Source organism: Clarias gariepinus, chromosome 2 (assembly GCF_024256425.1).
Source record: "Clarias gariepinus isolate MV-2021 ecotype Netherlands chromosome 2, CGAR_prim_01v2, whole genome shotgun sequence".
In the NCBI taxonomy this organism is placed as follows: domain Eukaryota; kingdom Metazoa; phylum Chordata; class Actinopteri; order Siluriformes; family Clariidae; genus Clarias; species Clarias gariepinus.
In genome coordinates this window covers 30,556,533-30,575,656 of record NC_071101.1, presented here as the reverse complement: position 1 = coordinate 30,575,656, position 19,124 = coordinate 30,556,533, and the positions used below count along the sequence as shown (strand labels likewise).

The 19,124-nt window shown below is 36.2% G+C and overlaps 1 protein-coding gene across 1 annotated transcript in view; it reads left to right on the top strand.

Annotated features, from left to right (window-relative positions):
- Positions 1-9,935, top strand: part of LOC128517098 (mucin-2-like) — a 29,822-nt gene extending 19,887 nt beyond the window's left edge. Inside the window, exons 27-43 of the mRNA XM_053490885.1 lie at positions 630-804; positions 1,069-1,316; positions 1,436-1,619; positions 1,915-2,104; positions 2,399-2,574; positions 3,243-3,312; positions 3,587-3,687; positions 4,172-4,203; positions 4,531-4,708; positions 4,973-5,077; positions 5,179-5,219; positions 5,327-5,449; positions 6,318-6,416; positions 7,984-8,112; positions 8,764-8,803; positions 8,919-9,042; positions 9,524-9,935. Of these exons, the coding sequence (XP_053346860.1) occupies positions 630-804; positions 1,069-1,316; positions 1,436-1,619; positions 1,915-2,104; positions 2,399-2,574; positions 3,243-3,312; positions 3,587-3,687; positions 4,172-4,203; positions 4,531-4,708; positions 4,973-5,077; positions 5,179-5,219; positions 5,327-5,449; positions 6,318-6,416; positions 7,984-8,112; positions 8,764-8,803; positions 8,919-9,042; positions 9,524-9,740 (2,232 nt within the window). The 3' untranslated portion in view covers positions 9,741-9,935. The remainder of the gene's footprint in view (positions 1-629; positions 805-1,068; positions 1,317-1,435; positions 1,620-1,914; positions 2,105-2,398; positions 2,575-3,242; positions 3,313-3,586; positions 3,688-4,171; positions 4,204-4,530; positions 4,709-4,972; positions 5,078-5,178; positions 5,220-5,326; positions 5,450-6,317; positions 6,417-7,983; positions 8,113-8,763; positions 8,804-8,918; positions 9,043-9,523) is intronic.
- The last annotated feature ends 9,189 nt before the right edge of the window (positions 9,936-19,124 follow it).

The window sequence follows — 19,124 nt, the reverse complement described above, 5'->3', positions numbered from 1 at the left end:
GACCTAACCTATTTGGTTGAAGTTTTTAATGTTATTTAATCTTTAATTTTTACATGTGCCAGACATTTCATTTATAGATAAATGTTACACTTGGTTTAAATCTTTAACCATAATGATCTGCCATATACGTTAGGGGGGAAAACCTACATTAACGTTTTGTGTGTGTGTATATATATTACGACTCAAAAGTTTGGTATCACTTTCTAACTTCAAGGTCATTCCTTTTTTATTTCTTTCTACGTTGTAAAGTAATGCTGAAGGCTTCCAAAATATGCAATAATCTTCTTTAAACAATTAATGTTAAGATGTACATTTGCTATTCATGATCTATAAAGCCTTTTTAATGGGTCTAATCTAAGGTGCTGTTAATTGGTGATTTTTGCAAAGTGATCTCAAATTTTTGAGCGACAGTAAACAGTATATACAAAACCTTAACTAAGTCAGAGCAATTGTTGGAATGCAGTTTTTACTGTTAAAGTTTTAGCTTGTTCAGATAATAAAAGTTTTATTTCTTTTTCATGAAATTTAATAAAACAGCTATCAAACTTGACTTAAATACATTTGTAACATTCTGTGCTGTATAGTGATGCATAGACAAGTGTCAAAATGGCTGTTTTTTCTTGTGATAGGAAAATGAGACATTTGTGATCTGTAACTGCACAAAGGCCAGGTGCATCGAAAACTATACTATTGAGATCATTCCATATGAGTGTCCACCTCTTGAAAACATCACTTGTTCAAATGGCAAACCACCTGTGCAGGTTCCTGACAAATATTACTGCTGTAAAGAAAATAAATGTGATTGTAAGTAAAAATCTTGCTCCCATCTAAAGTCCAAACCAGTGAATAGCATACATAATCAAACTTTTAGAACTTTTTTTTAACACTTTGACTTCAGATTTAGATCATTATGTGAATGTTGACCAAAAAAGGTCAGTGCCAAAAATATGTTATGCAATACGTAAATAAATGCAACAAAATTATTAATAAATAAACATGTAATAGGTTAACTTATACTTTAGGAAATGAAGGCATTAAAATATTTTCACCATTTGTTCTCCATTCCAGGTTTTTGTGAAGGCTGGGGTGATCCTCACTATAAAACATTTGATGGACTGTTCTATAGTTATCAAGGAGAATGTACATATGTTTTAATGGAGGAAATCAGTCCTAAACACAATTTGAAAATCTACATTGATAATGTTAATTGTGATCCCCGAGAATCTGTGTCCTGCCCAAGAGCTATCATTGTGTCCTACAACAATCTAGTGATCACATTAAAAAACCACAACCTTATAGGAGCTGCCAAACTGGAGGTATGATTTCATAAAACATCTCTACAAAAGTTTATTATGGATTCATGTTACAATCAGTAATAGATTATGTTGTTTCTTTAGATTTGAGATTGAATAAGATTCTACTTTTATTAATTTAGGCTTTAATGGGGCATTCTGCTCTGAACTTACCGTTTCGTCAAAGTGGTGTGAGGGTGGTGAGCTCACAGTTGAACTTAATCCTAGAAATTCCAGAGCTCATGGTTGTGGTGATGTTTGGAGTTACTGGCTTTAGTGTCAACTTGCCATTCCAGCATTTTGGGAACAACACACAAGGACACTGTGGTATGTCAATATAAATGCAACTATGTAATAATAAAACAACCATTTTTTTTTTTTTTTGGTTAAAAAATTTATTGAGCCCATAGTTATAGTGAGACTATTACAGATAAATAAAGTATTCACACAAATTAAACAACCATAAAAAGTTAATAAATGTATGTTTGTCTAATTATATTTATGTCTGGCATCAATAGGTATTCATGATTATTTTATTTTACCTTATTAAACTTCATATCAGATTGTTAGATTACTGCATAATGGCAACGTTCAACTGTGTTTGTAATTACATTTTTTTCAGGTACCTGCAACAACAACCAGGCTGATGACTGCATGCTGCCAGGGGGTAAAATTGTAGATGACTGTGCAGAAATGGCAAATCACTGGCAAGCTAAAGACTTGTACAACCCTGAATGCAAACCGCCCCCAACACCTGAACCCACTAAACCTCCTTGTCCAATCAACCCAGTGTGCGAGCTCCTGAAGAGCGAGTGCGTATTACCTCAAATATCCGCATTGCTAGGTTTCACTTTTATACTTTAACAGACATTTTTATTTGCATTACGATTGTATGTATAATTTAATTATTAAGTTAAAAGTAAAAATGTGATGATGTGAATAATTTCTGATATACAGTATTCTGTTTGCATAAATACCTGCATATCACAAAAGTCTGATACCCGTGGGCTGATTATCGACTTTATACACATTATAACTTTAAAATATTGCATTACGCTAGTCTTTTACATAAGATACAAATAGACACCTTGTTCACTTTTTTCCAGTTTGTTTAAGGAGTGCCATCCTCATCTCCCCCCTGACAACTACATCACTGGCTGCCAGTTTGACAGTTGTCATATGAGCAACCCGGCTGTGGTCTGCACCAGTCTTCAGACCTATGCAGTAGCTTGCTCTCAGCTTGGTCTTTGTATAAACTGGAGGGAACACACTGATCGTTGTCGTAAGCCCACTCACATGAAAACATATAGAAAAAAACAAACAAAAAATGTAAAAAAAATATCAAGCATAAGTTACTATTATATGAGGCGCCGTATAGGGCTTAAATTAAACTTCACTCATGCACACACATATGAAACACTTGCATACACATACTGTATATGAAACACCTACACATACATATATACTACTAACTGATCAAACAACTACGTATGAAATGCGCGCGCACACACACATACTTTCCACACACACACATACATACTTTCCGCCATATTTGCCACAGATTCCGTGCTTCAAGTTTTCTTTTACTTCCGGTTACATTGAAATTCCGGTTACACTGAGAAGTTTGTATGTGTGTGTGTGAAAAGTATGTATGTGTGTGCGCGGAAAGTATGTACAGTATGTGTGTGCGTGTGTGAAAAGTATGTATGTGTGTGTGCGCGCATTTTATATGTAGTTGTTTGAGCAGTTATTAGTATATATGTATGTGTGAGTGTTTAATATGTGTGTATGCAAGTGTTTTATATGTGTGTGCATGAGTGAAGTTAAATTTAAGCCCTATACGGCACCTCATACTATTATGTCTGTAAAGATAATATATTGATTTTCTCAGAGTAGTTTAGGATGTTGGTAAATGTAAAATATACTCTATGTTGCATATTTCTTCCACAGCTGTTGAATGTCCAGCAAACAAACTGTACCAAGCCTGTGGACCTGTTGATCCTCCAAGCTGCAAAGACAGGTGTGCATTTAGTACATCTATTTAAACCCTCATTCCTAATTATATATCCGTATCATATTTTACCACATTATACTATATGCTTTATAATAATGCATGTTTTTGTTTAGAAAATATTTAAAGGCTAGTAATAAAGGTGGCTGAAATGTAAAATTGGTTTACAATAGTTAAATATTGCATTTTTGTTCCTAATGTCAACTGTTAAGACAACTGTTAAGATGCAATAATGTAAAAATGTAATTTCTGATGTTGAAATGTCTTATTTTTTTATTATAAGCCCTGAAGACCATTTTATGAACACAACCACTGAAGGATGTTTCTGTCCTGATGGCACACAGCTCTTTAGTAAGGAGTCAGGAGTGTGCGTTGACAAATGTGGTAAGTAATAAGTCTTTTCCTTTCCAGGGCACAGGTTTCAATAGGGTTAATTATATTGTTAGAAAGTCTATTTACAACCAAGTCTAAACTTCCTGGTAGAGGCTGCAAAGGTTTGGGCTGAATCATCATAATATATTTTTCTTGATTAATTCTTTTAACAAGAATTATTAATTTGTGATTAAATCATCCTTTACAAGAGCCAATGGACCACCAGCCACAAAACACAAACCATCCCAAAACATCAACTGATTATTACTAATCACCAGTCAATCTGGACTCAATCAGACCATATGACCTTTTTACGACTACTGCAAAATCTAATCTTTCTGCTTCGTGGAGAACTGAAGCCCTTTTTCCTCATTAGTTTCACTAATAAGTGAACTTCTTATGCCCACGCAAATGCTCTTACTTTCACTATTAAATGTAATAATAATAATAATAATAATACAGGATTATAATAGCTGCACCAATGTGTTTTTTGTAGGATGCTTGGACCCCTCTGGCCAAGGACGAGAGGTAAGGACAGGTCTTTCTCGCATTTTAAAGTAAAGCCACCCACCTATATACTACGAACATGAGAAGTATTCTGTATCTCACTGAATAATACTTTAGCATGCATTTTAAATAATTGTGTTTATCATTGAAATCAGTTCTCCTTGTTAGCCTTGGTCATTAACCCACCAGGATATGAAGGTCATGACAACCACTAGTAATAACATACAGCCCTAATTCTGCCTGGGAAGTGGGTGACTGCATAATGAAATGGACATTTAAGATGAAAGATTCAGACTGTATAATATTTAGAGAGAAACATTGCCCTAACATTCTTATTTTAATTGTCAGCTTGGAGAACAATTCCAGTATGGTTGCCAGGACTGTGTCTGTGATAAAACATCTGCAACAATCACCTGTAAACCAAAGCAGTGTTCAAACAACAACCAAGTGACCTGCAGCGATCCAGGATTTATTGTTGTCAATGTGACGGATCCATCAGATGCCTGTTGCACTATCCTTACCTGCCGTAAGATTGCTCAGTGTTGCTTGTAATTTTTTTGTTTTGCACTATGAAATTTTGGCAAATACAGAAATCTTAAATCTGTTTGGAGAATACAAATCATTATGTAGTGTTTGTACAGTAGATGTACATAAATAATAATGTAAATGTGATTTTTTTTTATTCTATTATGTTCTGAAGTTTACTACTGTCATTTACTAAAACCAGTTACATAATTTGGTGTGAATCTGTGTTTTACATGACTCCATGACTTTTTTGCACTTATTTCAGGCTGTGAGAGCAGCACCTGCCCAAGTATAAATGACAAGTGTCCAGTCGGCTACACTCCTGTACTTAAAGTGCCCGAAGGAAAATGCTGCCCTGAATTAACATGCGGTATTATTACCAAAGAAAACTATGGATATTATTCTTTGGATTTCATACTATCATTACTCTTTTTTAATATTTTTTTGCCATTATGTGCTTTGTTCTTGCAGAGCCAAAGAAGGTCTGTGTTCATAAAGGACTGGAGTATGAGGTAACTAAAAAATATTTTTTTAAATGTCACACACAAGCAAAGTTTTGCATGTTTTGTAGTTTTCCATGTCCTCTATGAATAATTATATTTCAAACTCTCCATTCCAGCCTGGCACTTTAGTTCCTGTTGTTGATTGCCAAGAGTGTCACTGCACCTGGGATGTGGATTCAAAAACAGAACTGTATAAGATCCAGTGTGGATTTGTGACTTGCAATGAAAAGTGTGATCCAGTAAGTTTTTTCTAAAAGTCTATACAACAATATAAACAAATCTGTTACCTTATTGATTAACTGTATGTATACATATATACATAACTTTAATGAAATGAGAATGACCGTACATTAGAACATGTTGGCCAATGCTAATTTAGGGATTAATGCTCAGAGATAGTGATCTAATTTGAATTTGAATCTTAAATCCTCTAGTTTAATGAGGGGTACTTGAGCAAGTGCCTTAACACTCAGTTGCTAGGATTGTACTGTGCCTCACTTGAACATAACTCTTGCAAAAAATGCACATTTTAATTTTATTGTATACAGTATGGTCCACATTATCATGGCAATGTGCAAAGAAATATCACAGTGATATCACAGTGTCATACATTCTTTGTATTACAATTATAATAGTGTATAATATAATACAAATTAGGACTGGAATTAGGACTGGAATTTATTATAATCACCACAAAGAGTTGCAAATTGCAAATATTATCATACTAAAATATATTACACATTGTGGCATTTTATGTAGTTTATTCCAGGTCATTGTATTATATGGACTTGATGTAATGGCATTAAATTTGCAAATCTAATATTGAATATCTTCTGGTAGACACATAAGGATTTTGTTAGTTTATAATGTTTCATATATTTCTTATTTCTGCACAAACAAAATTACATGACATTTATATTTTACATAAGTTCAACCTTTTAACTGCGGGAATTGCAGAAACAAACAGAGTACTGGCTAGCTGTCTTTATTTATCTATTTATTTTTCCCAATTTTGTGTAACATGACACATTATAGTGCAACATGACACAGTTTAATGAATGTCTCTCTCTCTCTCTGTCTCTCTCTCCCTCTCTCTCCCCCACCCAGGGGTATGTGTATGTGGAATCAAACACTGATGAATGCTGTGGAAAATGTGTACAGAATAAATGTGTCATTAACAACAATGGCACAGTACACACATTGGAGGTAATGCTCAGAAAGACAGTTGAGGTGTAAGAACTAGATTGTTTCCAAATGTTGGGAAAGTCTAAGTGCAGCTGTACAATTTATGGCTGCTTGCTGGGTTGTAAAACCAGTACTATAAAATTACATTCCAAATGGGATTTCTAAGTTTTGCTCTTGTTGTGAGGTATTCTGTGAGATTTTTCTGAAATTAAGACAGACACAGTTTTTGTTTTATCCAGCTGTATTTACTCAGTGTACTTTTTGACATCCAAGTAAAAGATATAACAATATGACAAAAAAAAAAAACCTAGGAAAAAAAACATAAAAACAGAATCACTGAATTGGAAAAGGAACGATTTGTAAACTCAATCAGGTAAGGCTAATCATCTTTTTAAATGGCACACAAATTTTGCATATCTAACTTTGCAGAACTGATCATGTTAAGTTAAATGAGATAGTGACCGTTTGTGGACTCCAGTCTTCAAGTCATTCCACAGTTTTTTAATTAGGTTCAAGTCTGGCCTCTGACTAGGCCATGCAAGGACATTCACCTTTTTCTCCTGTGTGCTTCTGGTCAATGTCATGTTGAAAGGGAAACTTTCCCATAAACAACTTTCTGATAGAGGGCATCAGACTTTCTGGCATAAGCCATCAGACTTTCTGGCAGATGGCAGCAGATTTTCCTTAAGAATCTGAAAGTATTTTGTCTTATCCATTTTCCTTTTAACCATGACAAGTGCTCCAGTCCCTGCTGCAGAGAAACACCCCAATAACAGGACATTACCATCTCCATGGTTCACTGTAGGAATAGTGTTATTTGGATGGTGAGCTGGATTGGATTCCAGACATATTGTTAGGTGTTGTGGCCAGATAATAAAATTTTAGTCTCGTCTGACCACCTGCATTTTTGCAAAGCTCAGCCTTAACTGCATTTGGCCTTTCTTGATGAGTGGCATTTTGACTTGTTACCCTTCCATACAAGCCACATTTGTGGAGAATTTGTGACATTGACACAATGACCACTCTGTTATAAATTCTTGCAACTGCTTCAGAGTTGCTGTAGGCCTCTTGGTAGCCTCTCTGACCAGTTTCGACCTGACTCATCCAGTTTCAACAGCCTGGGTCAGGAATGTGTATGTTGTGAAAAAATTACCTTCCACCTCTTAATAATTGTGTGCCTGTGCACAACTTTATGCAATAAATATTTTGACAATGCCTTACCACCCATAATAATTGTTTGCTTCAGTTGCACTCCCAAGGACTAAAAGGCTCCAGCTTTTCATGCTGAACTAATAAAAATGACCACAGCTGATCAATGTGACATTAAAGGGTAATTACCTTCACCTGATTGAGTTTACAAGTTATTTTTAGAAGGGGGTGACCCTGTTCCAAACCAGTGATTCTGTTTTTTATTTTTCCTATTTTTCTTCTGACATGTTGGTGTTATCTTTTACTTTACTGAGTGAACACAGCTGGATGACACAAACATTTTCTCTGTCGTCATGTCAGACTGCAAAGCAATAAAATTTGATTATTTAAAAAGGGATGATTCTTTTCTGTACCCACTGTTTATCAAATCATTTTGCAGAGTGGAGCAACATGGACCCCTTCACATGATGCCTGTAATAAGTTCATCTGCACCATAATTGATGGACAATATGTTACTACTAACTACAAAGTCCAGTGTCCACCATTCAACATTGACGATTGCCAGCCTGTAAATAACACACACACACAAACACGCACACACACACACACACACACACACACACACACACACACACACACACACACACACAGTACTACTAATTTTAAGCAGTGGATTGTGTAAAAAAATATTTAGTGTAGACTTATCCAGTGTAGGGTTGCTGGTGTCTGGAGCCCATCTAGTAGATGACTGGAAATGCCAGTCATCTTACATTGCATGTCTTTAGACTGTGGGAAGAAACCATATTACCTGGAGGAAACATATCAAACATACATACATACATACATACATACATACATACATACATACATACATACATACATACATCATATGCTTAAATTTTATGCTTGAAAAAATACAGTATGTATATGTATGTCTGTAGGAGAGTTTGTCCTCATAAATTCAACACTAAAAAGAACAAAATTTTTTGAGGTTTTTAAAATTCACAATGTATATTTTGTTTATTGGTTTTATTCTGGGTAATTAAATAATAGGAAATTTTATTATAGAAATATATTACAGAAAATTGGTGTATCAAAATGGTAATCATTGTAATTTATAGTGCAAAGAAGAATAAAAAAAAAGTTAAATATGATTATTGTTTAAGAACTGATAATGATTAATTGGGCACTAATTTTTTGTTGTAATCTTTATCTGCAGGGTACCGTGCAGCTTTCTGCAGATCGCTGCTGCAGAGTCTGTGAGTGGCATTATACAACATAATATAGCTGATAATATGTCTTTAGAAATCAGAAAAAAAACTTTTAACAAAAAATTATTGTATTTTGTGTGTGTGTGTGCGTGTGTGTATTTAGGTGAGGGGAAGGAAACTGGATGTAAAGTACAGACCACCTTGGATTACATCACTTATAACAACTGCAAGTCAAAGACCACAGTGGCACAAACATACTGTCAAGGACACTGTAACTCCTACAGCAAGTAAGTGCATACACACACACACACACACACACACACACACACGTGTAATGTATCTATACTATAAAGAATTAATAATACACATCAATACACAAGTTGGAGCACCTTTACTAAAATTGCAACATTTCTATATGAGTATATCTGATGTATTATTCAATAATTACAATTTGTAATTTTATTTTCAACATCATCTTCAAAGTTGCGTTTAATGTTAACTGACTCACTTTAAAGCCATTTCTTTATCAGAATCTCTTTCCTTGGAAACACTGATGCATTAATTTAAACATTATGTTCCAAGTCACAGATAGAACCATGCCATGCAGTTACACAATATATTGTAAACAACTTTATCCTTAAAAAGGATAAAAGGTATCCATTTCTAAGGTTCAACCTTAAAAATGCACACCTCCTAACCATACAGACTTGATAATTCAGCCCACTGTGATCTTTTATATCTATGAATATGTCTGTGTGTCTGTTCCAGGTACACTGAGATGGGCTCTTCATCTTGTAGCTGTTGCCAAGCAAGCCTCACCAGCAACCGCACAGTGAATCTGGACTGCATTAATGGAGATTCAATAGCTCACACCTACTTCCATGTGGAGGCATGCAACTGTAACCAGGCTAATTGTCTTAAGGACCAGGACACATACACTCACATAGGAGATAGTCGACGGAGACGCAGCATTAAACACCCCTAAAGATGTACTGTGACCACAGTATCATAGAAACATCAGCCACAAAGATCTCTCTAGTTTGCATTTTTCTCTTATCTATTTAGAAAATTTCAAGTGCTCTATCATGATTGTTTTTCAAGTTGTCTTTCAAAGGGCCAGATTGCTTTGCTTTTAATTTAAATATATGTAGCTGTTTAAATAAAGTGCAATTTAAAAGTCTTTGGTTTGTGTTTGTGTTTAGTTTGCTTATCTATGACCAGTAAGGCTAGTTTCAAAAAGGGAATACCAAACACTTACTGTCTGATATGCTGCTGCATTTCACCACACACAAAGCAGACTTAAAATAAACAATATGATGTAAAAATAATGTTCACATTTTTTGTATAACAATTAACCAATATTAGGGTTAATATTATATGTAATTAATTAAATGACTGATATTATGTGGAAATATTATCATTTCAATATAAAGCAAATTAACTGCAATTTCCATGCCACAATTATTTCACAAATATGTGCACAAATTAAACACATGACCATTTATTTTCTCCTGCCTTAGAGTAGATACGTAACATTAAAGTGCATAATTCAAGAAAACCCAAAATTTGACCTTATTTGTCAGAAACAGAAGTAAAGCATGCAAGTGCACCCCATTGGAAAAAAAAAACCACTTTAGTATACTGTATTACAAATATTTTTAAATCTTCGAAAGTACAATGCAAATATACTAACAAAAAGTTGTACCATCATTTAATATATGAAAAATATAGTAACATCATGCTTTTATTAAATTATATATAAATAAATAAATATATACTTGAAATAATCACTGTAGAAATGTACAGAAAGTATACATTAGAATGCAAATTTTAATATACGGTAGTCCCATTATATTTTCAGCTAAATTTAAATTTACTTATTTATATGTACTTATTAATGCTTATGTTCAGTGCACTTCTCTCTTGCACATGCACATGCTTTAAGACTCGTTTTTGCACGAACTGCAGCAGCGTTAAAACGCTGCCACTATTCCAGCCAACCAGAGACTAGAATTGGCGCAACACGCAGCTCCCCAGTCCACCGCTTCTCGTTTAAATTTATGGCTTTAAGCTGCATCATTGCGTGCTTTAGCTTGTATCGTTACACAGTACAGTGGAACCTTATATAAACCAACTAGAATTTTCCCATAAGAAATAATGAAAAATCAAATAATTCATGTCACACACCCCCAAAAAAATACATAAAAATAATTAACACAAATTACACAAATAACACAAAAATCTCGACAGATAAGTGTTTCCGTTTTGTGCGTGCAGATGCTGTGTGTGTGTGACTCTAAAGTAAGCTCCCCCTCTCCCCCTTCTCGTCTTACACCTTTCCTCCAGTCCTTTTACACACGCGCACACAAACACAACTTTTTATCGGACACTGGTTTATCGGAAAAATAAACAAGAAATCTCTCTAATGACACTCAATTGTGAGACACACTAACAGAATCACTGCTGCAAAGTAAAAATAAAACAAATTACCCTGCAATTTATCTTTGAAAAGGATTACGGCAGAGCAGTGTTTCTGTGTAGAGCAGAGAGAAAGAGTGTGTCTGTTTATTTGTGAAGGTAAAATTAGGAGGAGTCTGTATGGCATGGTGTCCAATGACGCGCAGACACATAGAGCAGGCTGAGTCTTGAGCAGAGAAAGAACATGGAATTTTAACATCTCTAATGGGACTTAAAATATGTTTTACGCACACACACGTGGTCACAGTGTTATAGTAAACAGTACACGCGTGCACAGATGTTGATTATACCAGTAAGGGACGAGCACTAAGACCCAGCAGGGGAGACGATTACCCACAATTACGCAGCGCAAGAGAGAGAAAAAACGTTGGCTCAGTTGTCATCGCTTGACGCTCGGCGTCAAAACAAGAAGTGCATGCATAATACATAATACTCGGTACTCGTAAACCAAGACTTGTTCGTTTTCCAAGTCAAAATTTATAATTTCTTTTTGCCTGTCATGCGGAACACTTGCAAACCGCCTTACTCACAATGCGAGGTTTCACTGTACATAGTTTAAACCAGTGTTTCTCAACTGTTGGGTTCAGTGGGTCGCAGAGTGTGTGGTCAAAAAAACAACAAAAGTTTAATTTTTAACTTATTTTGCTTATACCGAGCAAGTAGACTTTAGACTTTTATTTTGAAATGCACACGCAACAACCATACCGTTTGACACGTGAAATTTCGTTTAATTATAGCAACAAATATGTCGAGTACGACCCCGAATATGTAAAGTATGGATTTTCATATATTGAAAACAAAAAAGGCCTAAAACCTCAGTGTGTCATATGTAGTGAGGTGCTCTCACAAGAGAGCATGAAACCTTCTAAATTAAAACAACATTTCGAAACCAACCATCCTGGTTGCAAGGACAAACCTGTGGACTATTTTCAAAGACGACTCCAAGAGCTGAGGGCATCACAAAAGTGCCTAACATCTTCATGTTTAAAACAAGTACGCGCATCTTACTGTGTAGCTCACCATGTAGCAAAGGCCAAGAAAGCCCACACAATAGCAGAAGAGTTTCTCTTACATGCGGCCATGGACATGGTCAGAGAGGTGTTGGATCAGTCTGCAGCAGGTAAGCTGAAGACCATACCACTGTCAAATGATACCATTTGTCAGCGCATTGAGGACATGTCTGATGACGTAAAACAACAAACTACAGCTCATATACAGAAAAGTGCTTATTACGCTTTGCAGATGAATGAATCCACAGACATTGCAAATCACACAACTTTACTTGTTTATGTGAGATATGTATGGAAAGGGGACTTGGAGAATCAATTTCTCTGCAGCAGAGATCAGATCTCTCCACCACTACAACGGCAGAGGATATTTTCAGTATTGTGGATTTGTATTTGGGATCATTGGGCCTGAGCTGGGAAAACTGTATGGGAATCACAACTGACGGCGCTGCCTCTATGACAGGAAAACACTCAGGGGTGGTGAAGAGAATTCTTGAGAGGGCGTCAAATGCGACGTAGAATCACTGCTTTTTGCATTAAGAGGCATTAGCAGAAAAGAATTTGGTTCCAGTGCTTGATGAGACATTAAAAGAAGTCGTCAAAGTAGTGAACTACATAAAAAGAAGTGCTAAAACTTCCCGGTGTTTTAAAAATCTGTGCAAAGACCTGGGCTCTAAACATACAGCTGTTGTATCACTCCGAAGTTCGTTGGCTCTCGAGGGGGAAAGTTTTGTCAAGGTTTTACGAACTTAAAACAGAAATCGCTGCCTTCCTTTCAGCAAATAACTCTCCTCATGCCGATCTATTCAGTGACGGAATCTGGCTCGCCGAGTTGCTTATCTTGCTGATGTGTTCGAGCACCTCAACACATTGAATGTGTCAATGCAACGGAGAGGGCACACTATTGAGTGACAAAGTTGCTGCATTCAAAAAGAAGATTGAACTGTGGAGAAAAAAAAAAACGTTTACAAAGACAGACTAAACCTGTGTTCCAACACTTGCAATAAAACACAACAGTTGGATATCGCGGGAAAATTTGTACTGAAGAAAACTATCACGGAACATCTCCGCAAACTGCAAGTCCGGTTTAATGACTACTTTCCCAAGAAACAGGATGATAATCCGTGGATAAGCGATCCCTTTGAAATCGACGTGGAAAGCGTCATGTTGCAAAGCAATGAAGAGAATCAGCTGGTGGAGCTGTCATGTGATAAGATGCTGAAAAAAATTCAGTGAAGTAAGCCTCTCCCAGTTTTGGTGCCGCGAAGTGCTTTTTGAGTATCCGTCCCTTGCGACTTGTGCGATCAAATCCATCCTACCATTCAGCACTACGTATTTGTGTGAAAGTGGCTTCTCTTCCTTGGTGCAGCTTAAGTCAAAGCAGAGGAACAGGTTGGACATAGAGCACGATCTTTGGGTAGCACTGTCTACCATCACCCCAGACTTTTAAACTCTTATCAGGAGTAAAGCACCTTCTGTTATCTCATTAGCTTCCCAAATTACTGTTAAGTGAAACAGATGTTTATAATTGCTATCATATTAGATGTGACATAAACATAAAAATTGTTTTGATTATTTTAATCATTTTACTGTAATTTGCTGGTTTGTTCTGTTCAACAGGATCAGTGTTAATGTTTTATTAACAGTTCAGTTTAGTTCATGGTAACTGAACCTTTTCTTACCCTAACCACTGTTTACAGTATTTGTCGTTTTTACTTTGTAATATTTCTATAATTTGATAGATTTTGTTGAATGATAGCTAAGTCAAGACAAGTCTTGGTAATTTTCTTATGATTTATCTGTCACTACTTGTGTATGTAAACAAATAAATACAAATTAATTATAATACCTAAAATTATATTATAGTTCCTAAAAATTTGGGTTGTGGCTTAATGACCATGTAAAAATGTGGGTCCCATGGCCAAACCAGTTGAGAACCACTGGTTTAAACTATAAAATATATTGTCCAATGTGTTATTGCTAAATCTTATGTACTTTGCATCTGGTATAATGCTCTGTAGCTCTCGGCCTGTTTTCAGTCTCTGTGTAACATAATCAACACACTAGGTTTGAACTAATACTGTACCTGGTTATTCTAATACTAATATTTGTCTTTGTTCAAACAACTGTTTAAATTGTAGTTTGTGTGTTTGTAAGACAACCTGACATTTTTTTGAACACAAATAAACTATTGTACTGTAACTATTGTATAGTTACAGTACAATAGTACAGTACATTTACCTTGTACAATAGTACAGTACATTTACCTTGGGCGCTTCCGAAATCTGTTGAACTCATGAATAAAATCTCCATCATAGTTACTGATGTAATGTGTTTCAAAAACATGTTATAATGTAGAAAATGCCTTGAGTATTTGTAAATGATCCTAAACACCTTTGGTGGGCTGGTAACACATTTGCAATACAGTATTATAGAAGACTATGTGTACTTTATTATATAATAAGGTATATTTGTATTAACCGCAAAGTGTACTTTTTTAGTATTGTAAAAAGGAGGTGGACTCTGTATGTATGTGAATGAAGGTTGGTGTACAAGCAGTAATTTAGTTAAACGTCACTGCTCCGAGTCAATAGAGTTCATGACAACAAAGTGTCGGCCATTCTATCTGCCGCGGGAGTTTAATGTTGTGTACGTCACTATTGTTTACATCCCGCCGGGTGCTAATGCTAGCGTAGCGTTGCAGGAGCTTCATGATACCATCAGCTCGCTGCAGACTAAACACCCGGAGGCATTTTACGTGGTTGCGGGGGACTTCAATCACGTGAAACTGACGGCCACTCTTCCCAAATTCCACCAGCATGTGGAAAATCCAACACGGGGAGAAAATATTCTGGACTGTGTGTATACAAACATCAGCGGTGCATACAGAGCTCTCCCCCGCCCCCATCTTGGCGCTTCCGATCACATAGCCGTACTGCTGGCGCCAGCCTATCGCACCCTGCTGAGGAGGACAATACACCCAAAGAAAACGATCACTGTATGGCCCAGTGATGCAGACATTGTTCTCCAGGACTGCTTTCAGTGCACTGACTGGCAGATCTTTAAAGAAGCAGCCACTTACGGGGATAAGCTGGACCTAGATGACTTCCGGTTATGGCGGCAAGGTAAGCAGACGCGTTTTCCTCGTGCTTAATTGCTTTTCAATAAATCCTGCATAATATTCCAGAGAGAGGTCATATAAAGAGACAAAATTGTAAGCACGAAAGTAAACTACTTCAAACATGCCAAAAAAAGTGGCTAAGGAGAAGAAAACGATGGAGAGCCTGGAGGATGTAGGTCAGGAGCTAGCTGAAGGGGAGCCATGTTCAGCGGAGCAGGCACACGCTGGCGTGTCCACGGACGCTGAACAAGTCATAAACATGGAAAATCCATCAACAAAGGACCTCATGATTGCCATAACCTCATTCAAACAAGACTTTAACACAAAAATTGACGGTGTACTGACGGAAATAAAGACTGTCCAAAAGGACGTGAAAGACTGTAGTGGGCGTATCATGGAGGCCGAAAGGCGAATATCTACGGCAGAAGACGAGATTCAAAACCTGAAACTAACTATCGAAAAACTCAAAAACAATACAGAAAGCCTCAATAACAAAGTCGAAGACTTAGAAGGGAGGAGTAGACGCAATAACCTGCGTATACTGGGCATACCCGAGAAAGTAGAAGGCAATGATACCTGCTCCTTTATGGAAAAATGGATAGCGGATACTCTGAAGATAACGCCACCGGTTTTGGAGAGAGCGCACCGGATAACAGCGAGCCAAAGTTCCACTACGTACCCGAGAACTATCATCATTAAATGCTTAAACTACAAGGACAGAGAAAATATCTTGAAAGCTGCGCGGATACAGAAAGAGGTGATGTACCAAAACAACAAAATAAGATTTCTTCCTGACCTGCCAACGGAGGTGTATAAGCGACAAAGGAGTTATGACGGAGTGAGGAAGCGGTTACGGGAACTCGGTCTGGATAAGCATCGGGTAATATACCCTGCACGGCTCCTGTTGACCAACGATGACCGTACTGTCGTCTTCAATACACCAACGGACGTGAATAACTACATCCAGAAACTAGAGCCAGTAACTGAGGATGACTAAATTAAGGGTGACTTGATGAGAAATTTTATTGAAATTAAAGTCTTGTCAGATGAGGCTGCTGGAAACTAAGAGGTATGTAGGGCCTAAATTTGGTGGAAATGTGACATCATACTACTTACAGACTTGAGTCTCTTAGAACAATAATATAAAGTGTTAAATAAGTACTGTTTAAAGATATATTTTATTTAGTTTTCTTCTTTGTTTTCTTCTTAAAGTGCAATTAGGTGCTTCATATGTGAGGGCTGAAAAGTACGTGCATGTAGGATAACATATTTTTTATTTTTAGTTGATAAATAAAATATCTTATCTGGATTTTTGTTTTCTTTACATAAACAAGTAATTGAGCTGAGGTTGGGTTTACAGGAGAATAGTTCCTCAGTATAGTGTGGACCTATTCCTGATAATGGAGGGAAGTTATTTAGGGGTTTGGAAAGGCCTGTATGTTCTAGGGAATCAGGCCTGGGTTTTGGGTGGGTTGCTCTCTTCCTTTTCGTTTTGGGTTTTATTTCAAATGGTACCCTTTATAGGTTCTTATTGTTATTCTTGCACTAAGGTAATTTACCTTTATTTACCTTTATTTATGTTAAATATGACATTATAAAAATGACCGACGTTTTGGTTGAATGTGTATCTTGGAATTGTAGAGGCCTACGTAAACTAACTAAAATTAAACAAGTAATGGGTAGAATAAAACAGATAAGAGCCAAAATTGTGTTCCTGCAGGAAACACACATGTTAGATCATGAGATAATCAAAATTAAGCGTAGATGGCCGGGTCAGGTATTGTCTTCAGCTTACTGTTCGAATTCTAGAGGAGTTATAACTATGATACATAAGTCTATCCCTTTGCGCATTGATAAAATAACTAAAGACCCCAAAGGTAGATTTTTGATTGTACAGGGAAACATTCTATCAACTCGGATTAATCTGATTAATGTATATGGACCTAATGATGATAACGCAGATTTTTATAATGATTTATTTTTGAGAATCTCCACAATGCCTGGAAAACACATTATGGCAGGTGATTTCAATTGTGTTTTGCAACCTAATAAGGACCGGTCATCTGGTAAGGATCATACCCATGTACGGTCTAGAAAAGCTTTACATTATTTTATAAAGGAACTTAACTTGGTGGATATTTGGAGGGCTCAAAACCCAATAAAAAGGGAATATTCATGTTGGTCGAGTACTTCTAAAGGATATTCAAGAATAGATTACTTTTTGATTTCAGCTGAACTAATTTCATGTATCAGAAACTGTCAATATAGTAGTATTCTTATTTCAGACCATGCTCTTGTATCTTTGACATACGTTGAACCAAAGTTTTCTTATAATCGTACTAAATGGAGATTTCAAATACACTGGATGCAAGATAAAAGATTTCTTGAATTCTTAGGGGATCAAATTGATTACTATTTTGAACATAACACTACCCAAACATCAGCTATAATCAGATGGGAAGCCTTTAAGGCTTTTATACGAGGACAAATTATAAGCTATACGAGTAGGAAGACAAAAGAGAAACAGGAGAAATATAAAACACTTGAAACAAAAATTCGCTTACTCGAGGAAAAAAGTTTACAAGCAGGCCAAAATACTGATGATGTTTTAAAAGAATTGCTATTGTTAAGAACCCAATATAATGAAAAAACACATGAAAAAGCAGCAGCTAATTTATTAAGATTAAAGCAGCAATTTTATGATCAGGGAGAAAAACCAGGTAGACTTCTTGCTTGGCGTATAAAACAACAGGAATTAGAGAGAGCAATTACCAGTATTGAAGATGAAAATGAAAATATGACAGTAGACCCGTTGGAAATTAATAAAGCATTTAGAAACTTCTACGAAAAACTATATTGCTCTGAATGTAAGGCCACAACTGATGCTCACTCCGCGTTTCTTGATAATCTCAACATTCCTAAAATATCTGAGGAACTTAAAATTAAATTAGATGGTGAGATTACGACAGTTGAAATTTTGGAGGCTATAAAGACATTAAAAGGTGGTAAAACAGCAGGGCCTGATGGCCTGCTCATCGACCTATATAAATATTTCAGTGATAAAATGGTTAAGCCACTCTATGATATGTATATAGAATGTTATAATAATGTTTGTCTTCCTAAGTCTATGAGAGAGGCTTTGATCATTCTTTTACCAAAACCAGGAAAACCGAATACAAAGTGTGGAAATATGCAACCTATTAGTCTGATAAACACAGATACCAAAATAATATGTAAAATCTTGGCAAAAAGGCTAGAGAATGTACTCCCGGGCATTGTGGATGATGATCAGAACGGGTTCATTAAGAATAGACAGGGATTTCACAACGTAAGACGTGTTTTAAATATTTTGCATAGCCAAAAAGAGGCAAAGGATACTGCTCTTCTATCGCTCGACGCGGAGAAGGCTTTTGATAGGATCGAATGGGCTTATCTCTTTGACGTTCTTGTAAAATTCGGATTTGGGAAATCATTTTTACATTGGATCAAATTATTACATTCCAACCCAGCGGCGGAAGTTTTAACCAATGAGATGATTTCTGAGCCTTTTAATATTACAAGAGGTTGCCCTCAAGGCTCACCATTGTCCCCACTTTTATTCATTTTGGCTATAGAACCGCTAGCAATAGCCGTAAGAGCGAACAACCACATACAAGGGATTAAAATAGGTGGCAAGGAACATAAAATAGCATTATTCGCTGATGATGTAGTGTTATTCCTAAAACAATTAAACACCTCTATTCCAGCAATTTTAGACCTGATC